Raw genomic sequence first — 21,122 nt, 5'->3', positions numbered from 1 at the left:
CAAAACACAGACACATTATATGGGAAAGTACTGGCCTGTACCAAACAACATAAGAAACGCGCGGTGGCTCACGCTTGTAATCCCAGCACTTTGGGAGGCCGAGGCGGGCGGATCACGAGGTCAGGAGATCGAGACCACGGTGAAACCCCGTCTCTACTAAAAATACAAAAAAATTAGCCGGGCGTAGTGGCGGGCGCCTGTAGTCCCAGCTACTCGGAGAGGCTGAGGCAGGAGAATGGCGTGAACCCGGGAGGCGGAGCTTGCAGTGAGCCGAGAGGGCGCCACTGCACTCCAGCCTGGGCGACAGAGCGAGACTCCGTCTCAAAAAAAAAAAAAAAAAAAAAAAAAAAAAGAAACGATTCTGAGAAATCCCCGTAGTCAACCGATGAACCCCTCCTGCCCTCCTCTCTGTCCCGTGTGCCCCTCATGTCTTGCTTGTACATAGGTTTTAAGGGACTAAAGTACTGTCATTCACAGTCACAGGGTGGCATAAACAATTTACACAAGTGCCCAGCCAGAGACGGCATTGTTCAGTTTCTCCTGGGGTTAGCCGTCAGAAATGGGATTCACCCCAGAGAGCACAGGACCTCCTTCTTGCTTCCACAGGGCCCCTCCTCCTTGAACCCTGTCCAAGGCTCTTGCACTGGCCCAGACTGTCCAGGAGAGCCTCCTACAGGTCCTTCAGAACTTTCACTCATAGATCCGATGAGAACCACCATTTCCTTCAGGAGCTTCCTGGAATGGGTTCCCGAGGCCCTCAGCCAGTGTGCAGTCGCTCCTCACTGGCCATATCACGGGACAGAACCAGCTTTCTGGAAAAGATCAAGTGTAGCCTTTCCATGGGAGGAACAACGAGGGCTCCAAAGCCACCACCCCAAGTAAATTATTCTTGTGCAATGAAAAACAGAAAATACCACAGCGGTAAGAGGGGATCTATAGAAGGCAAAGGGTAGACAAGAAAGGTGCTTTAGTCAGCCTTGATCTCAGGTCTGTCTCCTCTTTTCCTCTCTGAACTGTAGACTCTCCTGGGTCAGGACCCTGGAGGCCATCTACCAGATGCAATCTGGAGCCAGGCCATTGTTCCCCTCTCTAACATCTGTTGAGTGCTCTATCTCTAGTCTACAGACTTACAAATCCCTCCCAACAAAGTGGACATTGCTATTTCTATTTAATAAATGAAGAAAGCATTGCTCAGGGAGATTGGATAACTTGCTTAAGTTGATACAGGTAGAAAAGGGGTGAGACCAAGATGCAAACCCAGGTCTTTGGGGCACACAGCTGGTGTTCCTTCTACCTCCCAGTCATCATGAAGAACAAAGATTTACCAACTCTGGGCATTAGGTTCAGAAACTGTGGTCTAAAGATGGGGCAAGGGGGTGGGGAGGCCACTTATGCAAGCAGGGGAAGGAGCAGATTCAACAGCTCTGGCTGGCATGGGAGGCTTCTAAGCCCACTTCACCAGGGCAGATAGACAGGGAAGTATTGGATGTCAGGGGCTGACATGGGCAACAGAACTCAGTGAGAGGGAGACTGTAGGTCCTCCTATCTGCCTGAGCCTTGGTCCTATTAGGGTCTCACTCTCCAGTTCTCTAGCACTGAAGGAATGGGACTCTTTGTTCACTCACAACATTCAGCAAGGCTCTTTTCTTTTTAGAAAGCCTCAGGAGGCTTCTTAGAGCTGAGTGGCCTCTTAAAGAAGTACATCCGCAAAGCCACAGTCATTCCTCAAAGTTTCCCTGGGAGTCGGGGTAGAGACTGAAAGTGTTCCCTAGAGCTTCCCTCAGGAGCTCTTAATTAGATTAGTAATTCCTTACATTAGTATAGAGCTCATGACTTTACAAATGACTTTTATATCCACAGTCCTATTTGATTCTCAGAACCAAGCTAGCAAGGACTGGCCAGCCTTTTATTGATGTGTGTCATTAGTGGTGGCAGAACCAGGATGCAGCTCTCCTGATGTTTCAGCTGATGTCTTTTCTACCAGCAAGGCTCTCTCTTCAATTGGAATCAGAATTGAGGTGGGGAAGCTACGCCATAACAAAAGTCCCCTGGAGATAATGAGCATGTGCCATGCTTTTCCTCTACCTCGGTCTACCTTGGCCTGCAGCCTCTCCCAGCCTTGGAGGAGGATTCAGCATCCCGGATGAGGACAAAAGTGGACAGTATGGCCATGGTGGGACCCACCGTCACCAGAATTGAGTCAAAGAGTATATCAATGTCATTGTCATTAAAATCCAACAATTCTTCTAGACCCTGTTGGTTACAATATCCTTTGTGTTTCTCTGTAACACCCTTTCCAGTATTGCAGAGTCATGGAAGGTTGGAGCTTAGAGATCATCTCACCTATTATACAGGTGAAGAGACTGGGTCCTGGAAAGGGATGGTGACTCACCCAAGGTCACAGAGATACTGAAGGCAGAGCTGAGATTCAAACCCGGGCTCCTAACTGGATCACAGCATCCATATGGTTCATGGTGGAAGCTCTGAAGAGCCTGGAGGGTGTCCAGAGCCATGACGATGTCACCTTTTCTCAAAGGAGGTCTCTTCTGTGTAGCCCCCCCGGGAAAGAGCAGGCTGGATTCCCGGGGGGGTGGGTTGGGGAAAGGAGGGAGGGCCACAAGTCCCTGCTGCCCTTGAGGCTTATTCTTGCTGTTAATTTTGTGATGACCATTTTCATCTTCTCCTTCTCTCCCTCTTTCTTCCCACCCACACTCACAGTGGACCAGACCACAGAGAATATACAACACTTTCCCCTGTCATCCACGCTGTTATGGGGGGTGGCATGAGGAGAAGAGGAACTGGCATTTGCAGAGTTCCTGCTAGGGACCAGGTACTGTATCGAATCCTGCATCTCCATCAGACCATCTCCCTTCAACAGACAGCTGAGCACAGCAGGGTAATCCCTACATACCCATTCACTTTTCTTCATGAAACAATTTTCTCTCTAACAACAACAACAACAAAAGAAATCCAGGATCCAAATAGAGTCCTCCTCACAGTTTTTCACTTCTCCCCTCTCCTGATTAGGCTGAGATATGCCAGTCAGGTTCGAATGGAGACAGGTAGCCACGGCACAAGGCCAGCCTCTGAATTCCTGCCACCCATGGACCCCTAGACAGCACCATCCTAGGCCTGCCTAGATCTGGGACACCATGTGTGCATGGACACCCTGTGAATATGGCAGGACCAGGGAGGCAGGCAGTTTGATTCTCCCTAACTGCCAGTGTCTGAGACTGGGAGCTCATGAGGCAGCCCTCACAGTAGGGGCAGCTGTGACACCAGGGTAGAGGGCCCATTCTGGCCTTTTCACTCCGCTTTAGACAGGGCTCCTCTAACTCCCACCCTTACCCTCCCAGCTCTCATGTCCAGTGCCCGAGGTGGGCAGAGAACCTCCACTAGTCCTGGGGGCAGTACCAGACCCCAGAGAGTCTTTCCTAAAAGATGATGGTCTCAGCAGTGCCTTCCCCATCCGCCAGCTCCAACTCCCTTGGTGACTCTTCAGGCCTGGGCCTCCCACTGAGGGTTAGGCTGAGGCTGAGGCGGATGGTGGCCGGGCAGCTGGAGCGGGTGAGCAGCGTGGTGTGGCGGCTCGAGAGGCTGCCGTCGGAGAGCCGCCGGCGCATCCTGGGCTGGGGACCCCCACAGCAGGCAAGGTGACGCAGGGGCCGCGGTAACAGGTGGCTGTTGAAGCCCATGTAGATCCAGGGGTTGCAGCAGCTGTTGAGGTTGCCCAAAAGCATAGAGATGGTGAAAGCCACATTGGTGGAATCTACCAAGAGAGAAGCATGAGAAGCCTCAGAATGGCAGCTTGAAGGGACCCGGGAGAGCATCCAGGCCCCACAGATGAGGAACAGATGAGGAAACTGAGTCCTAGAGAGGAGAAAGGAGTCACTCAGGTCCTATAATTAGAGAGACACACACAGCTGAGACTTGAACCTGGGACTCCTGGCTCCAGCGTCTTACCATGCTGATTTTGTTTGTTTGTTTTTGTTGTGTAACTGCAGGGTGAAGGTAGGAGCTGAGGTTTGCTTCAAGTTAAATTGAGAAGAAGGAATGTTGTCAGGGATAGGATCAGCCCAGATAGGAGAAACTGACTTTGTTCCAAAACCTAGACCTTGAGCCCCCTAATGGATGTAGATCTAGAATGAGACAACTTCTGTAAAACAGGCAGGGAAAATAACCAAGCTCAGGCCCTGTCCGTCTCTATCCCCACTTACATTATAGATCATGGATTCACATGGCTTCCTGGACTCTGTCCTCTTCTATCCCTCAGGGGCAGGCCCACTCATTCTACATTCAGTCATTGAGTGTGTGACCATCAACTCTGCCTGACCCTATGCTGGGGACCTGATGGGGCAATCAATGGAGCCTGACTGCCCTATTGACACCTATGCCATCATTGCCCCCTACAGCCGAGGGGGCAGCTTTTACGTACTGGGCCTCCCAGCATCCCTCTCCAGACCAGAACTTGTTCTGTGTTCTTAGATTGTGCCTAGGAAATGCACCTTTCTGCAGGGAAAAACTAGTTTCTCTCTTGGGCAGTCAAAATATGAGGATGCCAAGGCTATAAGATTCCTTCCAGACAAAATCTTCTTTGTAAAGACTAAGTGAAACCCTCATGGCAACAGGAAAGCTGCTAGGATGAGCTTTGGCCTCCTGCTGGATCTGTCATGGTTATAGCCATGGCATAGGTGGCATACTGAGTCACCTCACTCTTCAGTGGAGGTTGTAGAATCATTGAAAGCAATTTCAGAACTGGAAGGAACCTTAGAAGTAAGCTTTCTAGTTTTTATAGCGCAGTTAGTAAGAGCTGCAACTCGAAGTCTTTCAGCTGTAAGGTAGAGATGCTATACTCCACCAGAACTTCAACGAGTAAAATAAAAGGCAAAGCTCAAGTGCCCACTCTGCAAAGCACTGTGAAAGCTTCAGATGCACAGGCTCTTTGTGCATGTGTCCCAGGGGCATGCTCATGGATGTGGCAACTCATGGCTCAAGAGAAGGGAAGACATAGGCCGAGAACATTTGATAGAGGACATAAGTCATAGGAGCAGGAAGCTGAAGCTATCTGGGCCTGGATGGACTGGTTCAGGGGAGAGAAGTGAAAGTAGAGTGGCAAGCACCTGGAAGTGGAAGAGGGATGATATGGTTTGGATGTCGGCTGGGCACAGTGGCTCATGCCTGTAATCCCAACACTTTGGGAGGTCGAGGCAGATGGATCACCTGAGGTCAGGAGTTCAAGACCAGCCTGGCCAATATGGTGAAACCCCGTCTCTACTAAAAATACAGAAAATTAGCCAGGTGTGGTGATGCACACCTGTAGTCCCAGCTACTTGGGAGGCTGAGGCAGGAGAATCGCTTGAACCCAAGAGGCAGAGATTGCAGTGAGCTGAGATCGCGCCATTGCACTCCGGCCTGGGCAACATGAGCAAGACTCTGTCTTAAGAAAAAAAAAGAGAGAGAGAGAGAGAGTTTGGATGTTTGTGCCCTCCAAATCTCATGTTGAAATGTAGCCCCCAGTGTTGGACATGGGCCTGATGGGAGGTGATTGGATCACAGGGGTGGATCCCTCATAGATGGCTTAATGCCATTCCCTTGGTAACAGTGAGTTCTCGCTCAGTTAGTTCACATGAGATCTGGTTGTTTGAAAGAGTCTGGGACCTCTCCCTTCTCTCTCTTGTTCTTTCTCACCATGTGATACGCTGGCTTCCCCCTTCACCTTCTGCCATGATTGGAAGCTTCCTGAGGCCCTTGCTAGAAGCGGATGCTGGCACTATGCTTCTTTTTAATTTTCTTTTTGAGACAGGGTCTCACTCTGACCCTCAGGCTGGAGTGCAGTGTGTGATTATGGCTCACTGCAGCCCTGACCTCCTGTGCTCAAGCAATCCTTCTACCTCAGCCTCCTCAGTAGATGGGACCACAGGGGTGAACCAGTGTGCCACCATGCCTGGCTAATTCTTTTTATATTTAGTAGAGATGAGGTCTCACTGTTTCCCAGGCTGGTTTTGAACTCCTGGAATCAGTTGATCCCCCTGCCTCAGCTTCGCAAAGTGCTGGGATTACAGGCATGAGCCACCACACCCAGCCTGGCACCATGCTACTTGTACAGCCTGCAGAACTGTAAGCCAAAATAAACCTCTTTTCTTTATAAATTTCTCAGTTTCAGATACTCCTTTATAACAATGCAAATGGACTAACGCAAGGGACAAGCCTCAAAAACAAACTCAGCCTTCCTTCCGTTTTGCCTGGGTTCTGGCCTGCTCCCTAGTTAATGTGTAACTACAGGTTGCGGAAGATTTGGGAAATGGCTTTGGCTGAGGGGACAGTATTCATCCTGTCTGCTCTATCGATGCACATTTAGTGTCCAGATTAAGCCAGGGACAAAGGAGTTCCACAGGTTCCTTCATTTAGGAAGTGCCTGTTTGGTTTGGCTCACCTGAGCCAGGCCTTGGTAGGGGCTGGAGATGTGCCACAGAGGAGGTGCTGCAGAGCAGGTGCCAGAGGCAGTGGAGACTGCACTTCCCAGCCCTTGAGGATAATCTACCACACCCAGTCCTGGCCTCCGTTGCCGCCTGCCAGAAACTCAGTTGATGGTTGGGGACAGGGGCAAGGAGAAGGAAACAAGCAGGCTCTGACCAAAGACTTGGGGCCAGGGGGCCAACAGGCCAGCTCGCAGTGGAGGGGAACTGCATGTACTGGAAAGCAAGTTTAAAGTAATGAATTTCTCCCTCAAGGGCTTTCATTTTTCTGGGAGCACATTGAATGTCTGTAAGATAACCCTTTGGGACAAGCCACTGTCCCATGCATTCCTTGACCAGAGAGGTCCTTGATAAGTGGTGAATCACTCTACACAAGTGAGGGCTGAGGTGTTGAGGGACAGGCTGATGATGATGGTTGATACAACAGGCAAGCAGGAAAGTCTGCACTGGCTGAGTGGCAGGAGCACCATCTTCTCCTCAATAAAGAGGCAGATGACCATCTCACCCCGGTGCCACTGGCTAAGCCAAAATGTTGGGAGTAAAGCCATGACCTGGATAAATCTTGGCCCATAAAGACCTCAATTCAAGCCCAAGCTCTATCTCTCACTAGCAGTGGCATTTTGGACCAGTTATTTTACCTTGATGAGTCTCAAGTGACTCAAATTTAAAATACAGAAGGCCACTCCTCAGTAGCACAAGGGCTGAATGTGCCTGTGCCTAGGAAACCCTCCTTCCTTCTATTCTGTGCTTGGCTAGAGCAGGGAGGTCCCTACAGCTGGCTAGAATTAATTAGAATTGCCCATTGCTTAAAGGATAATCTGCAAATAGTCTCTTGCCCAGACGATGTCAAAAGGGCGATTAAGAAGGGATATTGTATTAAGAAGGGATATTGTATTAAGAAGGAAGTTTGGTATTACTTTTGCAAGTCTCTTGCATGGTTGTGTTAAATTCATGAATGGCTCTCCTCTATTTCATCTTTCCAGAAAAGCAAAGCATTTGGCTTGAGCATGTCCTGGGATAAGCAAAATGAGATCAGAAACAACAATACAAAGGAAGGGGAATTGGTGGCCTGAGACTGCTGCTTAGTGAACTCTCAGGAAGCTTCCAGAGGAACCTGTGCGCAGGACCTGCCTAGGACACTTGCAGGCGGTACCCACTATACGTCCTGAGCTGTGCACACTATGAGATGCACTGCAGGGCACAATCACCCCTCTTCATAGCCACCCAGACAGGTCAGCATGCACTTGTTCCCATGACTCACTCCTGCTTAGGGGAGCAGGAGCAGCTGTTCTGAATACTGCTCTCCAACACATAGGCTGCCTAGACACAGCTCCTGCCTTCCTGAGAACAAGTTCATCTCTGGGCAGCCAGACCATCAGGCACTGTCTAAAGCTCAGGAGGACGCTGTCTACCACACCCCAGAAAAATGATGAGGGCCAGGCCTCTCATGTGCCAACTGGAGCACAGTCCTCTTAGAGGTTCCCATTTTGTTTTTCACACAGGAGAAAGGTCTCCCTCCTTTTAGAACCACTTTTAAAATCAGAGTTATTAATGGGGTTGAGGAAAAAGACAAGGAGACAGAAGACCTGGGCTTTATTCTTCACTTTGTCACTCCCTAGCTGTGAGGTCCGGGGCAAGTCATGGTTCTGAGGTAGGAAAACAGCATAGGGAATTAGAGGTTGGATAAAAAGCAGAATGAGTAGGAGCAGAAGCAGGATAAAGAGGAGGGTGAGCAAGAGGCAAGATAAGAAGCAGAAGCTGAGCCAAAACAAAAGTTATATGAAGTGAGTCAAGAGCCCCCATGGTTGGCTAGATCCAGACCAACCCAGTAAGGGGCAGCTCCTCAGAGATGGGCATGTGTATTAAAGAGAAAAAGTATCCCTAAAATGACCCCATTTGAGAATTGGCCCATTAAAGCTCATGCGTAGGTACTGCACAGCATGCATGCACTTAAAATTATGAGATGAAGGTCACGTGCAAGTGCACAAGGGCCAAAGTAACTAAGCAACCCACCTATCAATCAAAAGGCAGATGCTGGTTAACGATTAGGCAGCTCGGGGAAGAGAAAAAAAAAACATATAAAAAGGCCCAAAGTACACCAAACTGACACCGATCTCATTTCACAGAGGTCAGCCTGCTCTCCGCTCTCTGAGAGTGTTACTGTGCTTAATAAACTTTTGCTACTTTGCTATTTGTGTGTGTCACATCCAATACTTTGTTCGTGGCACCAAGAACCTGGGACTTCACTACATCAGCTGGTAACAGTTCCTCTCTGAGCCTCTGTTTCCTCATTAGTAACATGAAGAGGTTGAACCAGAAATTTCAGGGTTTTCATGTGCCAACCCTAATTAACTGGAAGTGTCTGTTGAGAAGGAGCTCAAAGGCATGTCCAGGTGCAGGAGGGATGAGGCTGAGAAAGCAAGTTCATAGGCCACAAATTGCTATCATTCTATGATTTTAAAGCCCATCTAGTAAACTGGTAGTTGGTGGCCAAATGTGCTAATGGTCATATTTCATTAGTACCACATAGCATTTTAAAATTGTTAGTTACCAAAATTTTTAAAACTAGAACTTTCACGTAAAAGATACTGACATGGCATCTGTAGGCTGAACGGAAATCATAACTGCCCCTTTTCACTTGGAGCAGGCACCATCTTCCTTCATTGCCCCACTAGTTTGTCACCTGCCTGGCCCTGGGAGGCATTGTAACCCTGACCTAATCCCCCATCCTCTCTTCCTGTCTCTCCCACCTCACTGCCCCCACATAGACCCCACTTGCCTTCATCAGGGGCATTCTCGTCCCACACCGACCACATCTGGACACTGAAGAAGGGAGCCCAGCAAGCGATGTAGGCCAGCACAATGACAAAGGTCATCTTCACTGTTCGGATCTTGGCCCGTGAAATGGTGTTGATGCTGCTGACCCGAGATGGCAGCCCCCAAGTGGTGGCAGCTGAGGCGGAAGGTGAGGACCTGTCCCAAGTCCTCCAGCTCCCTCCTCCCACCCGCCAGGCCTGTGTCTTGACTTTTAGGTTTTTACAGATCTCATGGCAGATGAGGCTATAGCAGGCAGTGAGCATGGTCACCGGCAGGACGAAGATAGCCAGGGTGGTCCAGGTGAGGTAGGCCCGTGGCCCCCAAGGGAAGCGGAAGTCTGCCCAGCAGTCCAGCACCCCTGAGCCCTGGATCACCTCCCGTAGGGAAAAAATGAAGACTTGAGGGAGGCTGAAGATGGCGGCCAGCAGCCAGGGAACAGCGATGAGCAGGTAGGTGGACTGGCCGGGCTGCTGGAGGCTGCGCAGGGGGTGACAGACAGCCAGGTAGCGGTCCAGCGTCATGGCCAGCAGCATGTAGGTGGAGGCGAACATGCTGAGCACCTGCAGGTACTTGACGGCCCTGCACAGGAGGTCGGGGCCCTGGAAACGGTAGGTGACGTCCCACAGCAGCTGGGGCAGCACCTGGAAGAGCGCCACTGCCAGGTCTGTCAGGGCTAAGTGTAGCACGAACAGGTGCATGCGGGAGCGCTTGCGGCCCAGCTGGCCCAGGGTCAGCAGCACAGCCAGGTTGCCCCCAGTGGCCAGCACCAGGACAGTGGCCAGGACTCCGATCTCCACCTTGGCCAGCTCCTCATCCCGGCCCAGCCAGGGTGTTGTGGCATTGGGGGCAGAGAGGGTGCCCCCAGGAGTGGGGTTGGCATCCCACAGAGGCCCAGAATCCATGAGCAAGGTTTGCTGGGAGGGAAGGATGGAGGGAGGGTGTGGATGCAAGTGGAGAGGTTTAATGGATAAAATGGAGTGGCAAGAGAGGTGGAGAGAAAGGAGAAGCCTGAAGGTGGAGAGAAATGGGAAGCGTGAGAATGACAGGAAGAAGGCTTGCAAATAGGTGGAAATCGTTCAGTGGACAGGGATAGAGAGGAGGAGGGAGGATGAGATTCAGAAGGAGAAAATGTGACTGGGATTGCTGATCCCAGTGAGGAGAGGGGACCCAGGAGAGGGAGAAGGAGGGGTCAGGAAGACGGGGAATCAGGACGGGAAGAATTGGGGAGGCTGTGCAGAGGGAGGCTTCTGGAAGGGAAAGAAGGCTGGGGAGGGGCTACCACCCTCCAATCCACCTCAAATTCACTTTCTCCAAACTTTTCTGGAAGCCAAGAGCGGAAGCCCTTCAGCCTGCTTGGAGGCGCCGTCCGGGGCTGTCGGCGTCGCTCTCAGGGCTGGAAGCCCCAGCCAAGCCCGCTCGCTCTGCCTGGTGAGCAGCGGCGGGAGCGCAGCGGCGCGGCCCGGGCGGGTTTTATGGGCTCCCAGGTCCAGCCCGGCAGCCTGCGGCTCGCCAGTTGGCTCCTGCAGAGGAGGGCGGAGTGAGGCTCGCAGGCACCCACCCGGCGGGAGGACCGAGAGGCCGGCTGCTGGAGGGAGGGGGGCCAGAGGGGGTAGCGGACGAGGGACAGGGAGCGAGACAAGCAGGCGACGCAGGCCAGCGCCCAGCAGCCGGCAGGACCCACCGACCCGCAGGCAGGCAGATAAGCGCCTCTGCGCACTCACACTGGAACTCTCTAGGGCCGTCTCTCCACAGGTGCATCCCCGGGGGATGGTGAGAGGCAGTCACTCCTCCCACCTACGCGGGGGCACTTCGGCTGGCGGCTCTGTTGGTGCGCCCCCTGCCAGCCGGCTAGCCGGCGCAGGATCCACAGTCTTCAAGGGTGGCCAGGTGGGCGAGGCGGCATCCCTGATTGCCAGTCACCTGGGAGTGACGTCTGACCGCAGACCCTGTTGAGGGACTGCGAGACATAGGGAGAGGAAGAAAAAGTGAGGATATTTGTGGAGGTGGCGGGTGGAAGGAGCTAGACCTGAGAGCCCTGGTGCGCTTGATGGACGGGGACAGCGGGAGAAATTCCCGGTATTTTCGTCCCCAAGGGACGTCTTAACTTCTGGCCTATGTGCTTTTCCTGCGTTAGGTGCTTCCAATATCCTAAACGCAGTTAACCACTCTGCAAGGTAGAAAATAGGCCCAGAGAAGTTCAAGAACTTGCTCTAGAAGACTACTGAACGAGTAAGCAGCAGAGGCCGGTCTAGAACCAGCCCCGTGTGCCATTCTGATAGCGCAGCAGCAGCACTTAACACCTAACCGGCTTGGCTAAATTCTATGTGAGAGGCACTGGTGCTGAGGGTAAAAATAAAAACAAAACACCATCCAGTCCAGAGGCAGCTTACAGCCCAGTAGAGAAGGTATTGTGTGGTGTTGGCTGTGAAATTCACTTAATCTTCAGTATGCAAGATGGACTATTGGGACTCTCCCTAGAGCAGATTAGAAGTTAGGAGTGACAGAATGGGCGCGATGGCTCACGTCTGTAATCCCAGCACTTTGGGAGGCCGAGGCCGGCGGATCACGAGGTCAGGAAATCGAGACCATCCTGGCTAACAGGGTGAAACCCCGTCTCTACTAAAAATACAAAAAATTAGCCGGGCGTAGTGGCGGGCGCCTGTAGTCCCAGCTACTCGGGATGCTGAGGCAGGAGAACGGCGTGAACCCGGGAGGCGGAGCTTGCAGTGAGCCGAGAACGCGCCACTGCACTCCAGCCTGGGCGACAGAGTGAAACTCTGTCTCAAAAAAAAAAAAAAAAGTTAGCAGTGACAATAGTACGGGTCCCAGACTCTCAGACAGGGCAGAGTCTGTGACGGGAGGGAGGTCCTTTTGTCTTGCCTTTTTTTTTTTTTTTTTTTTTGAGACAGAGTCTCGCTCTGTCGCCAGGCTGGAGCGCAGTGGCACAATCTCGGCTCACTGCAACCTCTGCCTCCCAGGCTCAAGCGATTCTCCCTCCTTAGCCTCCCAAATAGCTGGGATCACAGGCACCCGAACCACGCCCAGCTAATTTTGTATTTTTAGTAGACGGGGTTTCGCCATGTTGGCCAGGCTGGTCTCGAGCTCCTGATGATCAGGTGATCCACCTGTCTTGGCCTCCCAAAGTGCTGGGATTACAGGCGTGAGCCACCGCATCCGGCCTTTGTCCTGCCTTTTCACCAGACTCCCCTTTATAATGTCACCAGACATCCAATTAGCATTACTTCTTGAAGGTTCTACCTCCGCAACAGCCTACAAATTCAGCGCCTTCATTCCATCCCATGACCACTTACCATTTAGCTGCCTAAAATATAGTAGCATTCTCCTTTTGTGCTTTGGAGCCCAAGCTTCCACCTTCCCAAGGATTTTGCCCTTTATGAGTAATTTTCAGTCTGTCATTCCCACCCATTTGCAAACAAGCTGTAGTAATATTTATTTTAAAAAAAATTATAACTCTCCTCAGCCACTATACTCCCACTTCCAGCTGTTACAATTCCTACCATTTCACAGCAGAACTTCTCAAAACAGCTGTCTATGCTTGCCCCCATTCTCTTACTCTCAATAAATGATACCTTGTACTATTCTGGAAATTGCTTTTTAAACTCTACACTATGGTGGGGCATGGTGGCTCACGCCTGTAATCCCAGCACTTTGGGAGGCTAAGATGGGTGGATCACCTGAGGTCAGGAGTTCGAGACCAGCCTGGCCAATATGGTGAAAGCCCATCTCTACTAAAAATACAAAAATTAGCTGGGCTTGGTGGCAGGCACCTGTTATCCCAGTTGCTCGGGAGGCTGAGGCAGGAGAATCACTTGAACCCAAGAGGAGGAGGTTGCAGTGAGCTGAGATCACGCCATTGCACTCCAGCCTGGACAACAAGAACGAAGCTTTGTCTCCAAAAATAAATAAATAAATAAATTCTACATTATTTTTGACATCTGTCTATGCTGATACGTAGGCTAGATCTAGTTCATTCATTTTTAACTACTGCATAGTATTTAAGCATATGGATATAGCGCATTTTGTTCACCAGAAATTTATCCAACTTTTCTAATTTATTTCCAGCTTTTCCCCCTATTTATTTTTATTTTAAAATGCTACAGTGAATGTTCTCATATGCCTCTTTGTGTTCATGTGTCAGAATTTCTCCCAGGTGTATATCTAGAAGTATATGCTGAGTATAAGTATTGTTGTATCATATAATGTATGAGTTTTCAACTAAATAGGACCATATCCTGAATTTTATCTCTAAATTAGTTGTACTAAATTAGTTGTCCAACCAGCTGCATTTTAGTTTCCCAACATCTTCACATTCAGACTTTTTAATTTTTATCAATCTGGTAGGTGTAAAAATAGCATCTCACTTTGCTTTTTTATTTCTCTGATTACTGAGTATTTTGATCTTCCCTTGTATTTATTTGTTGTTTGGATTTTCTCTTCTGTAAATCGTTCATATCTTCTGCTCAACTTTTTATTAGGTTGTTTTTCTTATCAAATTGTAGGACCTCTATATATTCTGATATGTTGAAAATATCTTCTCTAATCTGTCACTATCTTTCTGCTTTGGATGGGGTCTTTTGTTACACAGAAAATTTAAATTATGATGCAATCAATTCCTCCTTTTATTATTTTGGCTTTTTGTGTCTTGTGTTCTGCACCTTGAGAGTAGAAATATTTCCCCCTGTATGTTCTTCTAACAAATTTAACTTTTGTTTTTCATATTTATTTTTTTTTTTTTGAGGCGGAGCCTCGCTCTGTCGCCCAGGCTGGAGTGCAGTGGCGCGATCTTGGCTCACTGCAAGCTCTGCCTCCCGGGTTCACGCCATTCTCCTGCCTCAGCCTCTCCGAGTAGCTGGGACTACAGGCGCCCACCACCACGCCCGGCTAATTTTTTGTATTTTTTAGTAGAGACGGGGTTTCACCGTGGTCTCGATCTCCTGACCTCGTGATCCGCCTGCCTCGTCCTCCCAAAGTGCTGGGATTACAAGCGTGAGCCACCGCGCCCGGCCTTGTTTTTCATATTTAGAGCTTTAATCCAACTGGAATTTATTTTTGTGTTATGTGTGGAGTAAGAATCTAACTTCATTTTTTCCCTAGCAGGGCAAACCAGTTACTCCATTTATTGAATTGTCCATAATTTCTCAACTATCATCTGTATAATATATTATTTCAAATTCTATATGAGGCTATTTCTGGAATCTCTGGCCTATTCTATTAATTTATTTTTCTATCCCTGTCCCAATATTTCACTATTTTAGGTACAACAGCTTTCTTTCTTTTTTTTTTTTTTTTTTTTTTAAGAATCTTGGTTTAAACACTGCTCTCCAAGTTCTTTTTTTTTTTAATTTTTTTTATTATTATACTTTAGGTTTTAGGGTACACGTGCACAATGTGCAGGTTTGTTACATATGTATCCATGTGCCATGGGTACAACAGCTTTCTAATGAGCCTTAATACTTGGTAAAAACAAGCCTCCCTTTGTTCTTATTTTTAAAATATTTCTCACAATTTTGAAATGGTGAAATTTGGTATCAGTTTATTGAGTTCCAAAAAAGTTCTGTTGTTGAGTTTTTGATTTGAGGCATTGACTTTAGAGATTAAGTTGGGAGATAATTTATACATTTATGATTTCATTCAGGTCTATTCTTATGTCCTTCAATAATGTTTTATAATTTTCTTCAAAAATGTCTTCCCACCTTTTGATAGATTTATTTCTATGTACCTTACAGTTTCTGTTGCCATTGTGTATATAATTCTGTTATACCACATTTTCTAGTTACTATTGGTTATTGCCAGTATATGGGAACAATGTTGATTTTTGTGTCTTGCTCTTATATCCAGCAGTTTTCCTGCAGTTTATAAATAATTTTGGATTATCTATACATACAGTATTGTCTGCAAACAACAATAATTTTTTTCTCCCATTCTATTTAGCTCTTCTTTTTCTTGTCTTATTGCGAAGGCTAAGTCTCCAGTACAATGTCAAAGAGCAGGCATTGTTGATGTTTCTACCTTTAATGAGAATGCATCTAAAGTTTCACCATTACATATTATATTTATGGTAGGTCCTCTTCACTTTTTAATTTTTAAAAGATACTTATTTTTACACACACATATTATAAAGAGTCAAATGATTCTATAGTAGCTGTTATGAGAAAAAGTAATTCCCCCATACTACTAATATTTTTCAATTTCCTATTTTTCATTTTCTTCCATTTTTTACTAAAGAAAACTTTATCCGTATACAAAAGCAGAGAGAATAGTATGAGGAAACCCCATGCTTCCATCACCCAGCTTTAACAATTACCAACAGATAGCCATTCTGTTTCATCTAAATCTTTAACCATTTCCTTCCATCCTAAGATTATTTTGAAGCAAATGTCAGACATCATATCATTTTATCTGTAAGTATTTCATATATTTATTTCTAAAGGATGAGGACTCTTAAATATAACTACAACACCTTACCATCCCTGTATTAGTCAGGGTTCTCCAGAGAAATAGAGCCAATAGGAGACTGTGTGTGTGTGTGTGTGTGTGTGTGTGTGTGTGTATAGAGAGAGAGAGAGAGATTTGTTATAAGACATTAGGTACGTAATTTATAGAGGCTGAGACATCCCAAAATCTACAGTTGGCAAGCTGGAGACCAAGGAGAGGCAAAACATAGTTCCAGTCTGAGTCTGAAAGCTTGAGAACCAGGAGAGCTAATGGTGTCAGTTCCTGTCTGAAAGCCAGCAGGCTTGAGATGACCGAAGGAGAGCAGATTTTCCAACTGGGGCTTCAAGGTGGGAAAACAACAATTTCCCAGTGTAAGCAGTAAGGCACAAAGAGTTCCCTTTTATTCGAGGGAGGATCTGCCTGTTTGTTCTATTCAGGCCTTTACTGATGGGATGAGGCCCACCCGCATCAAAGAAGAGCAATCTGCCTTATTCAGCTTATTGATTTAACTGTTAACCTCATCCAAAAACACACCCAGAATAATGTTTAACAAACATACTCGTTTGACCAAATATTTGGACCCCCATGGCCCAGTCAAGTTGATACATAAAATTAACCATCACAATCTCTAAAACTATTAATAATTCATTAACATTGTCACATATTTTGTCAGGGTTCATAATTTCTTAATTGTCTAAAAACAATGTTTTATTGTCTTTAAATTTTTAGTGGTTTATTTGTTTGAATCCAGATTCAAATAAGGTTCACGCATTGGCATTGGTTAATGTGTCTCTTAGGTCTGTGATTTGTAGATTACACTGCCATCCCTTTGTATGCTTTGTTCTTGCAGTGTTGTTGCTGAAGAAACCAGATTGTTTTGTAGAATTTCCCACGATGTATGTTTTTAAAATTGCATCCCTGTTAAGTTGTTTAACAAGTTTTTTTGTTTGCTGATGCCTGATCAGATTCTGGTTAGATTTGTTTAGTTTAGTATTTTAGCAAGAGTGTTTCATAGGTGTTATTGGGTGCATCCATCAGGGATATGTAATGTGTGATTGTCTCTCTTTTTGTGATGTTATCAGCCATTGTTAATTATTGCACAGATCCAATAATTCATCAGCATTGCAAAATGATCATATTCTATTATTCCTTCATTGATTATTACTTTAAATAATTCTGTAAAGAGAATCTTCTCTCATCAACTATTTGGTTATCCTTAGGCATAGTTTGTACAGAAAAGACAGAATAAATGCTTCTTTTTCTATTATTAATAGTTTTCAAGATAATAAATTTGTTTTCTGGAATTCTTCAAATCATGGATTTTTTTTTTTTTTTTTTTGAGGCAGAGTCTTGCTCTGTCACCCAGGCTGGAGTGCAGTGGCACGATCTTGGCTCACTGCAACCTCCGTCCTTCCAGGTTTAAGCAATTCTCTGCCTCAGCCTCTGGAGTAGCTAGGATTACAGGCGCATGCCACCATGCCCGGCTAATTTTTTTTGTATTTTTAGTAGAGATGGGGTTTCACCATCTTGGCCAGGCTGGTCTTGAACTCTTGACCTCGTGATCCACCCGCCTCAGCCTCCCAAAGTGCTAGGATTACAGACATGTGCCACCACTCCTGGCCAAATCATGGATTTAAACATATTTTATACATTTGAGTCACTTATAGTTATTACTTTGATGCTCAAATTGTCCTGACTTTGGCAAATGGAGCTGATTTATGTTGGTACCTTAGTCCTTTTGTGTTGTTGTTTATCGATGAATATTTACTTTAAAAATTTAATGTATATATCTTTTTATTTTTTTTTTTGAGACATTTTTGCTCTGTTGCCCAGGCTGGAGTTCACCTGCACGATCTCGGTTCACTGCAACCTCAACCTCCCGGGTTCAAGCGATTCTTCTGCCTCAGCCTCCTGAGTCTGAGATTACAGGTGCCCACCACCATGCCCCCGCTAATTTTTGTATTTTTAGTAGAGATGGGATTTCACCGTATTGGCCAGGCTGGTCTCGAACTCCTGATCTCAAGTTGTCTTCCTGCCTCAGCCCCCCAGAGTGCTGGGATTACAGGCATGAGCCACCACGCCCAGCCCTAAAGTATATACCTTTTTAATTGAGAAACAATTCAATATACCATAAAAGTCACCCTTTTAAAAAGTACAGTTCAATGGTTTTTTTTTTTTTTTGTGGTGGGGAGTCTGGTTCTGTCACCCAGGCTGGAGTGCAGTGGCACGATCTCGGCTCACTGCCAGCTCCGCCTCCCGGGTTCACGCCATTCTCCTGCCTCAGTCTCCTGAGTAGCTGGGACTACAGGCGCCTGCCAACACGCCCGGCTAATTTTTTGTATTTTTAGTAGAGACGGGGTTTCACTGTGTTAGCCAGGATGGTCTCAATCTCCTGACCTTGTGATCCGCCCACCTCGGCCTCCCAAAGTGCTGGGATTACAGGCGTGAGCCACCGTGCCCGGCCAATGGTTTTTAGTATATTCAAAAAGTTGTGCAACTGTCACCACCATCTAATTTCAGGATAATTGCCTTACCCGAAGAAGAAATCACATACCCATTAGCAGTCACTACCCATTCCCCCTCCCACTCCCAGCTCCTGACAACCACCAATCTACTTTCTGTCTCTACAGATTTTCCTGTTCTGGGTGTTTCATGCAAATGGAATCATACAATATGTGGCCTCTTGTGACTGGCTTCTTTCACTTAGCAGAGTGTTTTCAAGGTTCATCCATATTTTAACATGTAGCAGTACTTCCTTTCTATGGATAAATAATATTCCCTTGTATGGATATACCACATTTTATCTTTTATCAATCAATAGACATTTGGGTTGTTTCCACCTTGGGCAGGTTACAAATAATGCTGCTAATGAACATTCATGTACAAGTTTTCATGTGGACATATGTTGTTAATTTTGGGGGTATACACCTAGGAATGGAATTGCTGGGTTATGTGGTAACTCTGTTCACGTTTTTGAGGAACTGCCAAACTTTTTCAAAATTGGCTGTACCATTTTATCCTGAGTCCTTTTTATAAAGTCTTAGTATTCTTTGATAGCTCTATTGCTTTCTGGCATGGCAAGGCATTTTTGATGTAAGTGGCATACTGTATATTTTTTGTAATCCTTTTTTTCATTTAACATATCCTGCAGACCACTTCATGGGAGAATTCAGAGATGTTTCTCTTTCCTTTTTGCAGTTTTTAAATACTCCAGTGTATGGAAGTACCATACTTTATTCATCCAGTCACTTTTGACAGGCATTCTGATTGTATCCAGTCTTGCTGTTACAAATAGTGCTATAATAAATTGCCTCTTTCTATAGATAGATAGATAGATCTATGTATAAAGATATATATGTATATATGTTTGTGTGTGTGTGTGTGTGTATCTTTTCATATTTCACTAGTATAGTCTTTGTGATAGGCGCCTAGAAGTGAGATTCCTGGGTTAAGTGTACATGCATAAACAATTCTGCTATATATTGCCAAATTATCCTCTGTAGGGATTGAACCTATTTGCATTATGACTAGGAATGCATAAGAGTGTCTGTTTTCCCAGTCTTGCCAACAGTGTATTCTTAAATTTTGGATTTTTGCCAATTTGATAAGTCAAAAATAATATCTCAGTTTAGCTTTGATTTGAATGCCTTTTAAGTGAGGTTGAACATCTTTTCATAATGTTAAAGGCCATTTGCATTTCTTTTTCTAATAATTATTGATATCTCTAGCTGATTCTTCTATGATTGTTGACCTTTTTAATTATCCTTTTTGAGAAACTTTATATACCATGGAAATTAACCTTTGTCTGACATTTAAGTTGCAAATATTTTTTCCCATTTTGTCACTGATCTTTTCACTTGACTTATGGTATTTCTTGACGTAGATCACCATTTTAAACTCAATTTAGTAGATTTATTTGCTATTAACCTTGATATTTTTAAATAACAAATATATAATGCCACTTCTTGATTTTTTAGTTTTAGGAATTTTCTACTCACCTTCCCTTTGGTAGATGAGCAGATAGTACCCTTCTAGCAAAGACTCACCACTCACAGTGCATATTTTCGGAACCCCACCCTCCCAATATAGTAATGGGAAGAGTGACTTGTGCATCCTCATCTGAAACTGATGTCATAAGAACCAAAAGTTGGATCTTAAGGGAATAATAAAGAGTTTGTGAAGCTCCCTCCCAAAAATATAGTTAAAAATAAAAAAACAAGGCACAATTGATCCTCAGATAATTTAATCAAATCTTTTAAAAAAGGATTTGCTTCCCTGGATTTGAATGTTGGTTTCTACATTATCAAGTAGTAGACATAAGAGGCAGAGAAATCTAAATCCAAATTGTTAGGTGTCACTTCCATTGAAGAAGAAAGAAGTTCTGTTTTTGTACGTTCAACTTGAACACCACGTTTTCAGGAACAGACCTATCATGAAAAATAAAATGTGTTTCTCAGAATACATATTTATCAATGTATCTTTATTGAACAATCTTCCATTTTAGCCAAAGGGTGAGTTCAAAATTCTTCTGGCATTATTATTTGCCAAAGAAGAGTGAGGACATGTGTCCTTCTTCTGCCATACTGTGACCTGGACAGAAGAAAGTGAATAAGGACATTTTTCTCCCTGAAGCCTTTGGGAGCTTGGCCCTGCAGAAGCCTCTTCTTGGTTAGGACTCACAACCCTCTCAGAACATTGTGACCTGCCAGAGCTGGCATTGCACAGAGACCTTCCTGGGCAACCCTTGATTCACCATCCCATAAATGTCCAGATGGAGGAAGTGGTCTGGGGAACATGGACCATTACGAAGATTAGTGCACCTTTTATAGCTAGGAGCAGCCTTTGGTGTTGCCATTGCCTTCTGTTAGGTTGGTTTAACACTGAGTTTCATGGCCAGTAAACAGGTAAAAGGAACTGAATGAAGGACAGGAGGGTTAGCCTGGCCAGTTTTGACTTCAGGGACTCCCAGAAAGTCTCCATTTGGCTCTTCTAATCATAAGATAACTTGTACAATCACAAAATGTTGCAGTTGAAAGAGACTCATCTTTTGGTTCTGGCCAAGAGGCTGAGGACTATGGAAAGGACCTCGAAGATCATCAAGTCCCATTCTCTCATTTTCCAGAAGTCCAAACTGAAAGCCAAAGAGACAAGTGGAGTTCTTTTTTTTTTTTTTTTAGACAGAGTTTCGCTCTTGTCTCCCAGGCTGGAGTGCAATGGTAGGATCTCAGCTCACCGCAACCTCCGCCTCCCGGGTTCAAGCGATTCTTCTGCCTCAGCCTCCCGAGTAGCTGGGATCACAGGCATGCACCACCACACCCAGCTAATTTTTGTATTTTTAGTAGAGACTGGGTTTCTCCATGTTGGTCAGGCTGG

The 21,122-nt window shown here is 46.1% G+C and overlaps 1 protein-coding gene and 1 long non-coding RNA gene across 4 annotated transcripts; one reads left to right on the top strand and one right to left on the bottom strand.

Annotated features, from left to right (window-relative positions):
* Positions 1–347: 347 nt before the first annotated feature.
* On the bottom strand, positions 348–10,691 carry AVPR1B (arginine vasopressin receptor 1B). 3 transcript variants are annotated; one of them, XR_008649697.2, is made up of 3 exons: positions 9,256–10,691; positions 2,393–3,769; positions 748–812 (listed from the first exon to the last, which is right to left on the bottom strand). XR_008649697.2 is itself a non-coding variant. In XM_055234728.2 (2 exons), the coding sequence occupies exons 1-2, from the start codon at positions 10,193–10,195 to the stop codon at positions 691–693; spliced, it is 1,062 nt and encodes a 353-aa protein (XP_055090703.1). In that variant the 5' UTR covers positions 10,196–10,691; the 3' UTR covers positions 348–690. The 3 variants fall into 3 exon arrangements, 2 of the variants coding, with proteins under 2 accessions (XP_055090703.1, XP_055090702.1); XM_055234728.2 differs by lacking the exon at positions 2,393–3,769 and having other exon boundaries at positions 348–808; positions 9,252–10,691; XM_055234727.2 differs by having other exon boundaries at positions 690–3,769.
* A 446-nt stretch (positions 10,692–11,137) lies between these two features.
* On the top strand, positions 11,138–20,576 carry LOC134731928 (uncharacterized). The gene is made up of 3 exons (XR_010114655.1): positions 11,138–11,180; positions 11,428–11,698; positions 20,260–20,576. It is a non-coding gene; the product is annotated as an uncharacterized lncRNA (long non-coding RNA).
* The last annotated feature ends 546 nt before the right edge of the window (positions 20,577–21,122 follow it).

The sequence above is a fragment of the Symphalangus syndactylus genome, chromosome 19, assembly GCF_028878055.3.
Source record: "Symphalangus syndactylus isolate Jambi chromosome 19, NHGRI_mSymSyn1-v2.1_pri, whole genome shotgun sequence".
In the NCBI taxonomy this organism is placed as follows: Eukaryota; Metazoa; Chordata; class Mammalia; order Primates; family Hylobatidae; genus Symphalangus; species Symphalangus syndactylus.
Note: the sequence above shows the minus strand (reverse complement) of the source record. Positions and strands in the feature narration are given on the sequence as shown.

Coding starts and splice junctions, on each gene's coding strand:
- AVPR1B (XM_055234727.2), bottom strand. CDS start 10,195: ATGGATTCTGGGCCTCTGTGGGATGCCAACCCCACTCCTGGGGGCACC. Junction 3,770..9,255: donor CGAGAATGCCCCTGATGAAG/GCAAGTGGGGTC, acceptor CTCTCTTGGTAG/ATTCCACCAATGTGGCTTTC.